This window comes from Crocodylus porosus, unplaced genomic scaffold (assembly GCF_001723895.1).
Source record: "Crocodylus porosus isolate Cpor-Errol unplaced genomic scaffold, CroPor_comp1, whole genome shotgun sequence".
Lineage (NCBI taxonomy): Eukaryota > Metazoa > Chordata > Crocodylia > Crocodylidae > Crocodylus > Crocodylus porosus.
The window spans coordinates 101,407,844-101,424,930 of NW_017728943.1; the positions used below are offsets into that span (position 1 = coordinate 101,407,844).

The 17,087-nt window shown below is 43.6% G+C and overlaps 1 protein-coding gene across 1 annotated transcript in view; it reads right to left on the reverse strand.

The window, feature by feature from the left end:
• Positions 1-1,552: 1,552 nt before the first annotated feature.
• Positions 1,553-17,087, reverse strand: part of TAF5L (TATA-box binding protein associated factor 5 like) — a 26,313-nt gene continuing 10,778 nt past the window's right edge. The window contains exons 3-5 of the mRNA XM_019549876.1: positions 10,701-10,805; positions 7,182-7,906; positions 1,553-2,579 (exon numbers count right to left, since the gene is read on the reverse strand). Coding sequence (XP_019405421.1) covers positions 1,782-2,579; positions 7,182-7,906; positions 10,701-10,805 — 1,628 coding nt within the window. The 3' untranslated portion in view covers positions 1,553-1,781. The remainder of the gene's footprint in view (positions 2,580-7,181; positions 7,907-10,700; positions 10,806-17,087) is intronic.

Genomic DNA, 17,087 nt, shown 5'->3' on the forward strand with positions numbered 1-17,087 from the left:
GCATGTATACACACTTCATACACATCTATTTAGAAAGAGAAAGAAAATTCTGTTACCAGCCACGTAAGTAATTTATTCAGTTCTAAAGACCGATTAAGGGTTCCCAGGGGTGTCCTCATCAAAGGACCAAAATTTATGGGAGAAGTTTGAGAACATTAGAGAAAATACTGTTAATATGAAATGCTATGCTCTGTTCTTGCTCTCCTCTAAAACAACAACAACAAAAAGATTATGATACATTAAAACAAATTAAAATTTCAGGCAATTTGAACTGAAAGTGATACTATGTGTAGTACCAGAACTGTTGGGACAAAGTGGTAGCGTCCAGTGTGGGAAATCTGCAACCTGACTTCCTTCAGCCACAGATCCTTATAACTGTATTATCTGCCATCCAGGTTAGTTTTGCATGTATGGGCACCTGGATAACACCAAGAAATGTGGCCGAGAATGAATTCCCAAGCCCCACATCAGCAAAGCTCAACAAGTCTCCATATCACAAAGTGCGTTAGGTCGTAGCTGAACAGGCAAAGCTTCTCCCACTTTCCCACACAAGCCAAGGCAACCCTAAATTCCCCACAAAGGGACCAACACTTTGGTTAAACTAAATGCTTTTAATAGAAAAACAAAATACAAAATAACTCTTTCCAGAAAGCAGAAATATTTAATCTTCTCCTGAAATGACAAATTAGAATTTTCTCTCTCATCTCCTGGTTTTAGATGTTTACGATTTGTTCTGCAAAAATGTTCATGTAACTGATATTGCAACATTTTGAGAAAAATCCAACATTGGCAAAGCTGCCGTTGTGCACGCGCAATAATTTAGTAATACTATTAGCCATTTCACTCCCACCCCTCAGACTGCAAGCTTCCATTTTTGGAAGGATTTTCAGTGAGGTGCAGTGCTGGGCTGCCAGGCTCCATTCCTATTAGGAGTCCAAATTTAGGCCGCTCCATCTTCTCCACTCATCTTCTCCATCAGCCAAGGGAAGCTACACTCATCCTTCCCCATTGTCCTCACCCTACAACCACAGTGCAACTAGATTTGGAAAATCCAAAATCCCTGGACCAGAAATACAAATATTACAACAAATGCCAGGAATCAGACACAAAAGACTATGCAAAGTTAGGCCACAACTGAGGTCAGATTTCTATTCCCTAAAATAAAAAAAATAAAAAAAAGGCTACACCTTCTACCTACACCTTCTACTTTATCAGCCCTAAACACTGCAGCAGTGCTACTGACAGCTGTTATGTTTGGGACCATTATTGTAAAAGAATCATTTTATTTTAACATAAGGCTCTTAAATTCCAGAGAGGGGGAAGAAGGAAAATAGAACAGAAAACAGAACAAAACAACAGAACCAGGCCAGTACTTCTACACACATGCAAAACCTTAGCTAGCAGTTGGGCCAGTGCCAAGATATTTAAGTGCAGATCACAGCAGCTTACCCACTTGGCAATTTTATTTTTCTGGGCCAGATTTTTGGTTTTCCCAAATTACTTAACGATAGGGTTCCCCCTGCCCTCTCTCTCTCTCTCTCTCTCACACACACATCGCTCAGTCAATTAACAACTAAAATACAATGTTCTGCAATTCCTCCTTTCCTCACTATTCAATAGCATACGTTATTCTGTTGGCAAAGCATTCTAAAGTATTTGCACCATCCCGAACCTGCCTGCCAATGGAAGAGGGAAAGAAAAGCGTTTCACAGTCAGTAATTTCTTCTCAATTCGTAATGGACTCTGGCATTCAATATGCCCACCTGCCTCCATAAAAAAAATTAATGTTCCTGATTTTCTTGTGCAATTCCAGTCACTAGAAGAAGGTTACAGGCCATAAACTGTACACTCAGTACATTATTCATTTGTCCACTATATACACCAACCAGTTCACTCGAAGAACCATCTGCTGGGGTGTTGCAATAAGTGTTCCGGATGTCCCATACCCGAACAGAATTATCCATGGATGCAGAGGCAATCAAACTACTGTCGGGGCTAAAGGTAAGGCTGGTTATGTTGTCCGTGTGCCCTCTCAGTTCTTTGTAAAGCGTGCCAGAGGCCAAGTCCCACAGCTTTAACCGCTGGTCTTCACCCGCTGAAGCCAGGTACTTACCATTGGGAGAAAATGCGAGTGCTAGCACAGGGCCGCGGTGACCTGTGAAGAGGCGCACAGAGCTCCCTTGCTGAGTACTCCAGAGCCTCACAGTTTTGTCTGTGGAGCCTGTTGCAAAGTAGTTGGAATTGGGGTGGAACTTGACACAGTCCACATCTGCTAAGTGGCCTGCATATATGCGCAGTGGGTACGTCCGATCAAACGACCAGAGTCTCGCTGTGCGATCATGGGAACCGCTGGCAAAGTACAGGCTGCAAGGACTGATGTCCAAATCCCAGACAGGGTAGGCATGCCCTTGGTACAACACAGTGTTTGTAAAGCTTCCAAGGTCCCAGTATCTGATAGACATATCTTCAGAACAAGATAAGAGTCCTGAACTGTCTGACAGGAACCTTGTGCTATACACTGGTCCACAGTGTCCTCTCAGGATCTTCATTTCTGTGCCTACATTGTCATCCTCTTCCTCCTGGACCGAAGGGAAAGCAAGAGTATATTTTACTGGACAGTATAAACATGCAAGAAACCCACAAGTGGCACCCTCTGAACCGTCAAAGCCGAGACCTCAAAGACTGAATAAATCTTAAAGCTGAACTGCTCTTCCCCCTGGAAGGACATCCTCTCTGTCTGGTTTGAGGCTCACTCACAGCAGCAAGAGATCCTCACCATGCCTGGCCTGTAGCTGTTCATTGGATATGGGAGTTTCCTTCTCCAAGGCTGTCAGGTGCTTTCTGCCAATACTGACCTCTAAAACTAGGCAAAACTCAGCTTAGTTAAATCCTGTAAGTACGAAAGGCCCTCGTTTATGACCAGCCCTCTTCATTTTTAATCATCTCAAACCTGGTTCAAGTTTCCTGCAGAAACAACATTTCCTGTCCCCAGAGGAAACTCAGTTTTCCAGGACTTCCTGGTGACTTTTTTTTGACAGAATAGAAGAATGAGGTTCAGTAAATGGCTCAACATCAAGGCCCATAAGGATAACCTTGGTTTAGCGTTTACTTAACTCGTAGAGCATGGACTGGCAACACTGATGAGCCTGCACTAATGAACCTGCAAATCACCACTCCCACCCTGCCATGCTGCCACTACCGTGGCAAAGCCTCCTGCTGCCAAAAAGGCCACAGTAGCCCCTGCTGCAGGTAGAACAGAGAGCTCTGAGGGCCCAGTGTTGCCAACACGCATCTTCAAGCGTTCTTCAGCCAGAACTCCCAGGGCTTTTTACAAAGATGACCCAACATTGAACTTAAATTTGGTAGCTTGTTGGCTTTCTGGGTTTTGCTGCTTGCTCAGCAGTAGGCGGTGAGACTTTTTAGCTAGTAATGTTAATTCTCAAATCACTTTCCTGCATTGTTGTCAGCACCAATGGGAGCTTTCCAATGTCAATTCTGTCTCTGCAACAGGGGTGTGGCATAAAGACTACAAGCTTTAACATGTGCCTTCCCATTCTTACTCAAAAGGCTGCCACCTTTACACAGTTGGCACACAATTTGCTGGGACCTTTACTGTCTGCCAGCCCTGTTAACACATTAATGAAGAACTACAGTCTCTAAGGTGTAGAGATAACTGCAAGATGTCTTACAAATTGCTAATAGGAATGTACTAATGTCCTTTGTAATACAGGACAGTCCTGTGACCTGTGTAAATCTCATTTTTTTACTTTACGCCAGCAGAACTGTTCGTTTCATAGACCATCTACAAGCATGTGTCCATCTTCCCTTACTCTAAAGCAGCCCTTTACTCCAGTAGACAGGTATTCACCTACTGCAAATCTTTCCTCTTATGCTTGTATTTGACACCCTCAACATTATAGCCATGTACCACTGTTGGGAGTTCACTGACAACTGTGCACATACAATGCTCCTGAACAGCTGAAGTTTCCCCTTTCTGTCTCATCCAGGACAGTCAACTATCCAGATTAAACCTGGTGCCTACATAAAGCGTCATTAAAGTTGCTGTTACACTGAACTGAGCTCCATTTCTTCATTTCCATCATTCAAGAAGAAATGCTATGCACAAAAATGTTCTTCATTCCATGTTTCTGCTCTATTACACTTGAGGTGAGCACCTGTAATGATTAGAACAATAACAGAATGAGGTCTGTGTTACAGTAGGCATGGAGGGCAAGGCATCTCTTCTCCTTTTTCAGAATACCTGCACCAGACATTAAAATATATTATACACAGTAAGTGTGTGTGTATTTTCATACCATTTAACATTACTGAGGCTACCAGTAATCCCTTTTAAAGCGGTTGCTACTACTGGTTAGGGTGAACAATGTACGTTTCCTTTATATTTCAGTAAGTAAAGAAGTTAAATCATAATATTTACCCTTTTCAAGACAACCAGCTACTTGTACTGACAACTGCATTTTATTATTTGTAGCATATGGTTTGAAAAGAGCAAATATTTAAAACAGATTTATTTTTTAGAAAGCATTAAAAGAACTTGCCAGTCACCACCGTAGTAGCATAAGAATATCAAAAGCCTAGTCAGTAAGTAGGAAGCTTTCCAGCATGTTTCTGTGGTTGATTTATGTAGCACCAGGGACTTGCATGGCAACATTGCAGAGACAAATTAGGAGGTCATTTGCACAGCTGCAGAATCACTTATTCTATTGGACATTGAGCATATAGTTAAATGAGAATACAAAGCCCAAGGACCATATGGTTCTAATGACAATGGACTTGTTTAGCACAATGGGCAGGCTCAGTATTCTTGAGATGAGACATCACTGCTGAAGTGCATGGTATGGTATCACATTCACTAAGAAATTCTCCTCCCACCTGCTAGAAACCTTTTGACTCTTAGTTTTAGGATATACAATGCCAACTTGAAACAACTGAACTTCTGTACCATTCATGCTTGTGGAATTATTTTGAATCTCTCAGTCACTTCTCATCTATACAAAAAAGGTACAAAAAAACCTGATGTAGGGTAACGCTGCCATATTTCCAGAAAATGATCTATTCAACACTAGAGCAATTCTAACATTTCGTGCCTGAAGAAACTGAATGCAGATATTTTGTTTGCTACAAGCTAGAAAAGTTGAAGACAAAATTACTTTAGGTACTACAGAAATGTAACGATTACATCTCCCTTTTACAAAAAAAACCCCAACAAAAACACAAAAAGCCCTAACTGGACTAGATACAATATAAAAGAGAAAACCACCAAAGTGAGGCATTGTATTACCCATTGCTAATGCTTTTCATTTAAGGCACTCACTGTGTGCAGCCAGTGAGCAGCGAAAGCATCATTCCTTTACAGCTCCATGAAATAGCCTCTCCTCACACAATGGCACCTGCAACCTGCCCACATACTCTACATAGCCTCAATATCCACGTAATATGATATAATATAATACTCCATCCCAATAATATCTAAATGTCTGGTCTCAGGTTTGAATTCCTTGGCATCTGTGGTGGCGTATCCTCATTGGAAGGCCCTCAGCAGTGGAACTGCTTCCCTTTCTAACTGGAGTTTGGAAGTTTTAGCATACAAGTCATAAGGAGTGTGGGTGCATCCCAGTTTTCCTGTAAATTCATTCTTGTAGTCAGGGTGGCATTTATTTGGTCAGTGGGTGAAGAAGATGGATGGTTCTGATCTGGGCTAGGCAAGTTTGTTTTAAACATGCACAGAGATATTGCAATGGACACAAATAAGTGGTAAGAGCCATTGGTACCCAGATTCCTATCCTTTACATGAGATGGCTGTTTAGACACTTGCCAGCAAGAAGCAATACACATTCCCAACGGGCAAGATTTTTATTTCTAAAAAGTCAGATGTAAATCAGTGACTCTACACAGCACGAGGCCAACAGACAATCTAAGGGAACCTGTACATTTGCCACAAATTCCTCTCGACCACAAATTGCTTACATTTCTCTACTTCAGCAGATGCTTCAGGAGATGCAAGATCTTTTGACTTCCAAGCCTTATTATGAAGGCATTTTGGAACGCAAGTCCGGTCCTGGGATAGGCCTGAGCTACCAATCCTTTTGCTCACCAGAATGTTAACTCTGGGCCAGCTGAGCATACAGCTACGCTGCTATCAAACCTGGAAGTCTGCCTCTGGTTCCCAAGGTGACTAACAAAGCAATCTTTGCCCATAAATTATCAGGCTACAGACTCCTTTTACTCTTTTGGAGTAAACAGATCTCCAAAGAGTCAATGGTTTGAGATTTTTGTCAAAAGAAAGTGGGAAAACATGGGCTGTTCCTGCAGCAAAGCTGCAGAGCACAAGAGCAAGGGAGGCCTTGCTTGGAAGGGTGATTAAACAGAGGAAGAGTTGCAAGTCCTGATCTGATACATATGGCGCTGTGATATGCAAGCAGAAATGGAGCTGACTGGAGCTGCAGCAGGAGGAAAGTGGTGTAAAGAGGATACCTTTTAACCAGGCACATGAAGGCACACAGATTCCCCTCCCCATTCTCTCACACAGTAGTGAGAATAGACAATATCATTAATGTGAACTGCCTTGAATAATTTCGCTGCATTAAACATTTAAGTACTGCTTACTGAGCCCAGAGATTCTTAGCCTTTCTGGAGCTTCCCTGGAGACATTCAGGTCCAAGGACATGCCTCCACCCAACTCTTTATACCACACCCTGCCCTTGTATCTGTTCCACTCCTCTCTCCCTTCATGACTTCTTTCCTATTCATTTTCCTGTTTGCTGTCTTATTCCTTATTTTGTACTCTTGAAGTGTTCCTTCGTGGACCTTCACTGGTGCCAGGCTCCCTTTCTACAAACAACTGTGCCAAGAACAGCAGAAATGGAGGCAGGGGATTAAGACCATCAGGCTGCTTTGGGCTTGTCCACATAAAAGCTCTCACATCTGACTTTGTGACTGCCTGCTACAGGAGGAAAGAGGGATAGCAATAACTCATAAGACATCCAAAGTCACCCAGCTTTCTACAGTCACATTGCTTTCTCTCCATTTTAGGCATTTCCACTTCTATTTCCCACGGTGAGGAAACATTAAACTGAAATCGTTTTTATGTAAATGCTACTAGATATTCTACACACATTCCAAAATGGATAGGAAAAAAAGAAAAAAAAAGATGCTCAGACCTCCTCATCCAGAACATCACAAGCCAGGCGGATTCGGGACACGTCTACAAGATGCGGCTCAGATTTTAACTTCCTGGATCGCAGGCTCCACAACTTTACACAAGAATTATCAAATCCAGCGGCAAGCAGCTTACTGTCTGGTGAGATCTCGGCTGTGTTCAGCAACTGCTCTGTGTTATAGAAGGCATAGAAACAGATGGTGGTTAAGGAAGGGGGGCCATCTCTGACCCTCTTAATGCTGTCCTGCAGCAAGTCCAGCGCTGCCTCGTTCTGCAGGATGGAAGTAGGCATGTCAGCAGGTTCCAGGCCATTGCTTTCATTGCGTGAGGAGCTGCCGCTGGCATAAAGCTGGTAGTCTGTCCTTTTGGCAGGTTGCACATCCAGGTGAATGTGCAAGGTAAGAACTTTGCAAAGAGCATTGTTGTTGTCGCTTTGGAGGTAGCGAAGAAGGTAGTTGTAGCTGTCCTCTTGAAGACGGATGACATATTTGTTGTCTAGAAAAGCCCGGAGCTTGAAGTTGGACAGGATATCTTGAATAGTCATTGTAGTCTGCAACTGCTCAATGATATCTTTCTGACTGGCATTCTGCAAGAACATGCCATGGAAGCGGCTGTAGAAACTGTCCACTGTGCTCTTTAGGCCGTGCTGGACCATGTTAAGATGGAGGTAGACAAAGAGGGGATACAGAAGAGGCATCACTTCATGGCTGTGCTGGGAATCTGAATCTGAATTGAAACAGGTAACAACATGCATTATGATTTCTCCCCAACAATTATCTGCAGGAAACATAAGGCAGGAAAACACAAGGGAAATTCATTCAAATGGTCTTCACTGCCACGACACACAAATGTCTGGCCTTTTGTTGGCATCACTGAAGGAAATGTAAAGAATCTCTCGCCTCTGATTTTAAAAAAAATAAATAAAAAATTCAGCTCTGTGGCAGGGACTCTCAACACACAACTCATCTAAGAAGCCCCTACTTCTGCTAGTACCACCATATTCAATTAAGGCCCATACTGTAGAGCACACCTCATAAGCCATGTGTCAGCTGAAATGTTCTTTTTGATTAAAAGAAAAAAATTATTTTAAAAGCTCTGTTTACTGAAACAACTGCCCCTGTAAGAACGGCATTTGTTTACAAATGCATTTAAACATTGCAAAAGCCTGGTGCATAAGTCAAACTGGCAAATGCTTTTATTTGGACCTCTGGCTGAGTTTTTCTTCAACTACAGCACAAACTGTATTTGCTGCTTTTAACTGCCTGGAATGGATTTTCCGTGGCAGAGAACAAACTTACTAACAGTTGGCTTTTGAAATGTAGCTGTAACATGTTGTGCTTCAGATTTATTCCTGTGCCTGCTCTCTCTCTTGGCCAAAGCAAATCCCAACAGTAATTCCTAGTACTGTCTAATGAACTGTTTAGGATACACTGTACCTTGAAAAGACTAATCTGCCTCACAGCTCCACCCCCTTTCACCATCTTCTTGGAGCTGCTTTCCTCTCATTAGCCTTAACATGCAGAAAGCAGGGCTATACAAACCCTGGCAGGAAAGAGAGGCAGCCAGGGGTGGTTCACAGCCCAAAACGTTCCAATTAATGAAACGGCACGCATGTATTAATCAGAGTTATACCTAAGTCTTTCTTGTCACCCCTCTTTTTTTACTTCACGATTCCCTTGTCTTACTTCCCCATACCCCATCTATTTTTTTTTCCCCTTCCACTGGGTTACTTCCTTCTTCCTTTATTAAGTGGTCTTACAGCACTTTTCCTGCTCCACCCTGCACTTTGCCTCTCCATCTGTCTCTCCCTCATAACATTCTCAAGCCTTATCCTCTCTCCTTATCCAGGACACAGGCAACTGCTTAGTACTTCTACAACACCCACTGAGAGATCAAGCCATGTGCAAGTGTGCTGGTTCCATTCCCATGCCTCAAAGTGCAATGACTGTCTGAAAAAAAAGAGGCTGGAGGTTGGCTATGATGCAAAGGACAAACTGCTGAACTCCTCAGGGATGGATTGCTGGGAAAGGTGCAATAGCAATTGTTCAGGGCCACAGGCAGCATAAAATAGCTTCTTGAGGCTTGCTGGCTTCATACTACATCCCACAGATACAGAATTGTGCATGTAGTGAGGGAAGAGGGGATGCAGGCAAGTAAAATCAAGACTGAAGCCAGAGGACAGAAAGGGGGACTGTAATGGACAGGGCCTTGAAGGCTGGCTAAAATAGCCCTTCTGGGCCTCAGACAATGAAGTGCTAGGAAAATTACATTTGACTCTTCCCAAAAGGTTGCTAACATGCCAAGTTCAACTGCCATCATGCAAAGACCACCTGTGCTTCTTGGTGGCATCTTAACCCTCCAAACCATAATAGGGCATAGAGAAGTTTCATACTATTAGTACCACTGATGGTCAGGATAAGGTTATAGACCAAAACAGTCCCTACCAGTTAAGCTATTACAGGAAATGTTCCCTACTATCCTTCCATTAAATCTCATCAGAATTATTCATCCTAGAGTAGGCAGAGTTAGAGGGTTTTCCTCCAAGCCATGAAGGGGAATAACCCATGACAAACATCTTGGAACAAAAAACTCAGGTAAATTTCATGGGGCAAAATTTGTCTTAAAAATCTGTACAATCCATAAAAAAAAAAAGAGTCAAAAGTATATTCAGATAAACACTTATCACAGGATAGACAAAAGGAATAATTAAAAACAAACAAACAACAGTACTGCACCTGCCTCCAACTTATCTGCCAATTTGTGTGGTTTTGAAATGACATTTAAAAGAAAAAACAAACAATAAAACAAAAATTACAATTAAAAAATCTCTCTCCCTCTCTCTGGCTGTTATGTGAAAGATTTACACGGACACGAAGGCAAGCTGACTTAGGCAAAGGGGAACTGTTTAAATGGCTGTGCTCAAAAACACATCGAAAAATATAATGATCCTTCAGTTGCGGTAATCCTGAGTTTTACCTTTAAAAACAGGTAAGAAATTTCAAGTTGGAAACATCATTTTAATTTTAATATGTCTTTTTACTCAATGAAGATAGAGAAATCCAGAAATCAGGTCTTTTAGGGTGCCTATACATGAGATGGAAAGCTGCTCTGATGCACTGGAATTCCAGAGCATTGGAGCACACTTGATTAATCGAGTCTGCTGGAGTGTGGTAACTGCCATGCTCCAGCAGCCTCTTGCATCTCGTGTATCAGCGTCCCCATGCTTAAAAACAGTGGCAGAGATGCTTGAACTAAAGCTCAAACAAGCTTTAGTTCAAGCAATCTCGCTGCTCTAAGTGCAGGGAGGCTGGTACATGAGACACGGAGGCACTTTCATTAGAGGGGCTCTTGGAGCTGGCTCCAGTTAAAGCATTGCCCACGCCACGTGTAAAAGTGCCCTCCAATGCAAACTGCCCATCTGAAAAACAGCAAACATGCTAAAAATATATACTTATAAAGGAAGCAAAAAATGCATACTGCTTATCTGTCAATAAGCTACTACCTTCCTCCAGCCACTCACCTGTGAGAAAATTGCGTAGTCGTCCAAACTGTACTTCATATTGCTGTGGTTCTGCCAGGCAGGGGGCTGCAGACACTACATTGGCACCACCAGATTCAGATTGGACTAGGATAGGAAAAGCAAAGAATAAGACTCTAAAAGCATACATGGCTGGGAGAGTCAAAAACTCACATCACAAAACTGAATAGGATTCAAACAAAGATGACAGTCCACATTTTAGAATGCATGAGGTCCACAGGCTCTAGAGCATTAGAAAATGTCATGTGGCATTTAACAGATATAATCTAAAATAGAAAGAGAAGACAAAAATTGACTTTAGTGTTAACAGCTTGACAAGAACCCCTTTAAACACTTCATTTGCTCATTGTTTCAACTTTCAAGTGTAGAACCAAGTTTTCAAGAGTCTCACACCACCACGGTTGGAGACACCTTTAGATTACCACAAAACAACCCTGCACTGAGTACTACTGTGTGTTAAAATAAGTCATCAGTGCTCTTTATAGTTTCCAGCAAAGCATCCAGTGCATTTCACAAATAGGTTATTATATGTGCAACCAGCTCTCAGGGAACCCCGAGTGCCACATTTTAGGGTATTAAATCAGAGGATTCTCATGCTTCTTTAGTCTCGAGGCTGGTTACTACTATTTATTTGTTTTACAGCAGTACCAGAAATCCAAGTAAAGAGCCAGGACCCACAAATATATACTCCTATTAGTTAGAAAGTCAATAGTTTTAAATCTAAATATGCCTGTATGCCCTCCTGCTACAGGGGATGTCAGGTTACAGCACAGCTGGCACTGATCTAGGAGGTAACTTCTGGACAAAACTATACAACATCAAATATACCAACTAACTGGAGAAGTGAAAGGTCTTGCACCGGTACCTGTGAAGCTATTTTTCAGGATTAACATTGACTCTTGTAAAGACAGTTTCAGAATATTCAGAGATGGGACTGATCCTATCAGGTGAAGAAACAGAAAACTTTCTCCACCAAAACTACCATCACTTAGTCTGTAGATACAGTTTTACTCAGATAGCCAGGGTACTCTAGCTATACAAATTTAATTGTCTCTACTCAGAGAGGTATTTAGCTGTGTTCTTTATCTGATTTATATCCCACCCTATCCAGTAGGCTCAGAAAGGCTTTATAGTTTAAAGTGAGGCAGAAGACAGGGCATGGTGACACCTTCTGTGAGGTGCTACCTTGCTCTGTCTTCTGCCTCTCTTTTAGTCACTTGATGTGAAAAAAAGTAAGTTCTTAAAGTATTAACCTATTATTGTGATCCTTTTTTGCTCTTCTTCTTCACATTCATTTTTCTCACTATTATACATAGTCTCTATGATTTTATTATTCACTTTTTCCTTCTCTCCCTCCTTTAATCCATTTTATACCATTGCCTTCTCTAATTACTTCTCCCTCAGTCTCTGTATTCTTATTCCTTGCCCTTCTTTTTCTGTCCTTTCCAGCCTCTGGCTCTATAGCACACCCATAAGCAAATTTTGGTATTTATACGTGCTGAAGAGAGACCAGTTTCCAACTTATTTCTGTTGCTCTGCACTGGAAAGAGATAGGAGCCTGCTGGAACCAAGAGCTACATGCCCTGCAACTTTGTTCTCTACCCCTTCCTAATAAGGAATGACCCTCTTAGGGCTAGAGGTGCACCGATACATTAGTCCGATATTGGATCGGTGTGGCTATAAATAAAATTGATTACATCAGAAATTGGCTTTTTTGCCTGATGCAGCTGATAAAGTGGCCAATAAATGCCCCATGTGTGTGTGCAGCTGCAGCATGCATGGGGCCAGGAGCACAGCTTGGCAGCTGCGTCCAGCTGGTAAGTCTGCTGCAGAAGGCATTGGGGGGGGGCAGGAGCCCCCAGAACTGCATGGGGCACCCGCAGTGGGATGGTGCTGTACCAGGCTCTTCCTGGTGGGGGGCTGGGCCAGGCTGCGCTCTCGGGGCATGAAATGGCGCTGGGAGGGGATGGGGGGGCTGCAGCCACCCCAAAATTCACCACAGATCCCCCTATAGCCTCCTTACCAGCACCACTGCCCTCTCCGCCCTGACTGTGGCCCAGCCCAGCCCAGCCCCCGCCAGAAACAGCCCAGTGCTACTCTAGATGCCAGCCAACCCTGCCCCACAGAGCCTGAGGCACCCCGCCATGCACTCCCAGGATGCGGGTAGTAGTGATAGCCCCTCCAGACAAGCTGCAGCCCCATCCTGGCTGAGCAGCACCTGCCCCACTCACTCCCTCACAGCAGGGGCCTTGATCTGCATGTCATTGCCCTTCCCTTCCTCCTCCCCTTTCAACACAACAGACTTACCAGCCGGACACTGCTCTCCAAGCTGCTGAGCTGCATATCGGATATTGGTTCTGTATGGGCCAATATGCCTCCTTAAAAATTGCTATCGGTATTGGCCCAAAAAATCTCTGCTGTTGCACCCCTACTTAGGGCAGTGGCTCCCAACCTTTATAGACTCAAGGACCGTTCCATACATTTTCTGAATTTAGTAGGACCCCATTTCAAAAACTGAATATCACACATTTTTGGCCATAAAAAAAATTTAAAAATAGAACAAGTCTTCTGTTGTAAATTTAACTCAGAAAGAACACAACCAGTCAGAATGTTTTTGACATTATGGATTCCAATTTGAAATCTCTGGATTTATTTTGTGAATCATGCAGATGTTTGTACACCTAACAGTGCAAACTGTGTGTCACCTTTAAAAGGATCTCACATTAACCCAGGGTGCTGCAACCTCCCAAGTGAGAATCACTACCTTAGGGAAATGCAGTGGCCATCTTTACAGGCTCTAAAGGCTGAGATGAATTCAGCTGCAGGAATACAAAGGTAGTGGCAACCCAATAGGCCCAGTGAGTACAGAATGACGCACTTGCTACTTAATTCTCTCATTTTCCTAAATACCCATATATAAACTCTGCTAGAAGATCAAGACATACACAATGTTATCCCAAACCTTTCTACTTTAGACATTCAGAAGTGATAAGTACTGCAGGCAAATTCGAGTCATTAGGCACAGTGCTGCATATGATCTTAGTGCAAGAATAAAGAAACAGATTTTGCCTGCCATGTCATAAAAAATTAGGATTACATGATACATACAGCTTACATTCTCTGCCACTGCTTGAATTTATAGCCAAATCATTCCCCATTAGGAAACAGGTTATCTACAAGCTTTGCTTATGTGAACCCAAAACCTCTCACGATGACTTCCAGTCAACTGCATTAAATCATTTCAGAAGTGTGACTACCAGAATGCCTTACTCCAGGAACCTTCTAAGCAATTCCTCCATATTAGCAAAACATGTTGATGTCCTAATAAGCTCTCTGTACAAGATCAAGTGGCTCTGTTCTTTGGGGTGTTCCAGTAGCCCCCACAGTAGCCAATGTAATGAGTCCCAATTTTGCTCCCACTGTCTGGTGAAATGTCAGCCAGCCATTCTGCTCACATCTTTAATACACATTTGGCCTTAATTCCACAGGTCATTCCTTCAGTCACTGGCCTATTTAATTTGCTCATAACTGAGCCCCAGTTTTTTTTCCCCCAAGCAAAAAGAAATCACACCTTGGATTTCAAAAAGCATTTAATCTCTGGACAATTATGTTTGGGGAAAAAAGCCGATTAGGTTATTGTGGTGATTTGCTCTCTCAGTAATAGCTATGACACTCATTTCAGCCACACAAAGAACAAAAGTCAGAATGTTACTTCTGTCCCTTCCCAATGTTTCATACACCAAAGCCGTTACGAGAAACAAAGAATTCCATCAATCTTCAAAAGCTGCTTTTGAGCCCCCCACAAAAACCAAACCAAACCAATGGAGAGCACTCATCAGGCATACCTGCCTTCTGAAGGGAATCATGAAATTTTGGCCCTACAGCATACACATTCTTTCAGTTCTACCATAGACAGTTTCCCTCCCACGCTCTCCACCAGTCACAAGAACATCGATTAGAAACAGTTTCCTTGACTTCAGTTTCTGTAAGAAGAGCCAGTTACAGTGACCTGATAATAAATTCAAAAGGCACTGCTGCAAAGAAGCAATGAGCTCTCTTGTAGCAAGTGTTCTCTTCAGATGCTATACACAATACAGTTACTCTCAAACTTTGCCCGTTTCACAGCAATCAGCATCTCTTCCTGGCCGATACAAGACTCTAGACTGGGCTCAGAAAGGAATCCCAAGTTAACAAAAAGACTACACAGAGGTATTATAGAAGCCTACTACTGATTTACTACCTCTGTTCACGAAGTGCTTCGGACCCTCTGAGAACTAAAAAGCAAACGGGAAGAACCTCTGCTCCCACATTTATAGGTGTTATAGAAAACAGACAGACAAACACAAAAATGACTGGGATGGACGTGAGCTGGGGGAAGCAATCCTGAAGGAAAATGAAAAAAGCAAGCTCAGATTGAAGGCACAGCAAGTAAAATTTAAATGCAAATAAAAAGGACAGAACAAGAAGTTGTACTACAGGAGACCAACAGAAAAGTATATGAAGTACAGCTTAAAACATTACCACTTAGAAAATGATACAAGGAAAACAGCAAGAGACCTGAACAGGAAAAATGAAGGTAAGCTTTGTTGAAGAGCGAGTACAAAATGTTAGGAAAAGTGATGGGAAGTCATTCCAAGAGCATTTCATTCTGGGCTTTATTGTTTTAGTCAGTTTTTAAATTATATCCAAGCCCTCAAGACTCCGGCAAACTTGCTGCAGAAACCCTGCCCAAAGACCACTACCTGCATAAGTACAGTTTCCATTTAACTTTATATATATTCATAGTTTCACAGTTGGTAGGGTCAGAAGGTACCTGAGCAGATCATCAAGTCAGCCACCCTGCCATGGCAGGAAAGAGTACTGGGGTCAAACGCCACCAGCAACGTGTACATCTAGACTGCTCTTAAAGACCCCCAGGGTAGAAGCCAGCACCACTTCCCTTGGAAGTTGGTTCCTAGCCGCCCTGACCGGGAAGTAGCACCTCCTGATGTCTAATCTGAATTTACTCTCCGCCAGCTTGGGACTGTTATTTCACTAGGGGCTATAGGCTTTAAAGGTGGGATAGAGAAGGAAGGAAAGGTGGGGGTGTGGTGCTCTATGTCAAGGAGCAGCACACATCCTCTGCTAGCAGAATGGGGTCAGAGGAAGGACAGGCTGAAGTGCTCTGGGTTAAGATTCAAGGGGACCGTGGAGAGAGTGATTTGACGGTGGGGGTCTACTACAGACCCCTCAACCAAGGGGAGGAGCTGGACCGGGAATTTTTGGGCCAGCTTGCAGAGGCACTTAAGGCAAGATGTAGTTGTCATCGGTGATTTTAATTACCCGGACATCTGCTGGGAACAGTCAGCCAGGATGGACCGTTCCAGGAGGTTCCTGGCTAAGATATAGGACCTCCACTTAATCCAGGAGGTGCACAGTCCCACCAGACAAAACGCCCTGTTGGACCTGGTCCTGGCCACAGGAAATGACCTGGTAAGGGGCCTCCAGGTTCCTGACCACCTGGGCGATAGCGATCATCGCTTGCTGGAATTCACCATCCAGCGCAGGGTGTCAAGGGCCTGCAGCAAGATGGTAGCTCTAGACTTTAGGAGGGCCAACTTCAACAAGTTGAGGAGACTAGTGGGTGAGGCGCTGGGGTCGTTGAAGGCAGGGGAACTCGTGTCCAGGATGAGTGGTCATTCCTTAAGGAAACGATACTCAGGGCCCAAGGGGAGTCCATCCCAACAAGAAGCAAGGGGGGCAAGAGTGCCCGTAAGCCCCCTGGCTCACCAAGGGCGTCCGGGAATGCCTGCTTACTAAAAAGGCGGCGTACGCCCGGTGGAAGTGGGGTGCTATCTTCAAAGAGAAGTATACCTCCTCTGCACGGGCCTGTAGGGGGGCTGTCAGGAAAGCTAAGGCGGACATAGAGCTAGGACTAGCATCCAAAATCAAGGATAATAAAAAGTACTTTTTCAAATACATAGGGAGGATAAAGAAGGCACTGGGTAATGTGGGGCCCCTGCAAAGTACGCTGGGCAATCTGGTGGTTGCGCCAGAGGAGAAAGCGGAACTCTTTAACCGATTCTTCACCTCCATTTTCTTGTGCAGGGACCGGGACTTCCCCGCTGTGATGCCAGACGGACTTGAGGGAAATGCCTCCAGACCTCAAGCTGGGGAGGACTGGGTTAGAGAGCTTCTGGAGGGGCTGGATGTGTTCATATCAGCGGGTCCAGATGCTCTCCACCTCAGGGTGTTGAGGGAGCTAGCAGGAGTTATTGCAGGGCCCTTGGCACCGCTTCATGAGTGCTCGTGGTGCTTGGGACAGGTGCCAGGTGATTGGAAGATGGCTAACGTGGTCCCCATCTTCAAAAAAGGGAAGAGAGAGGACCC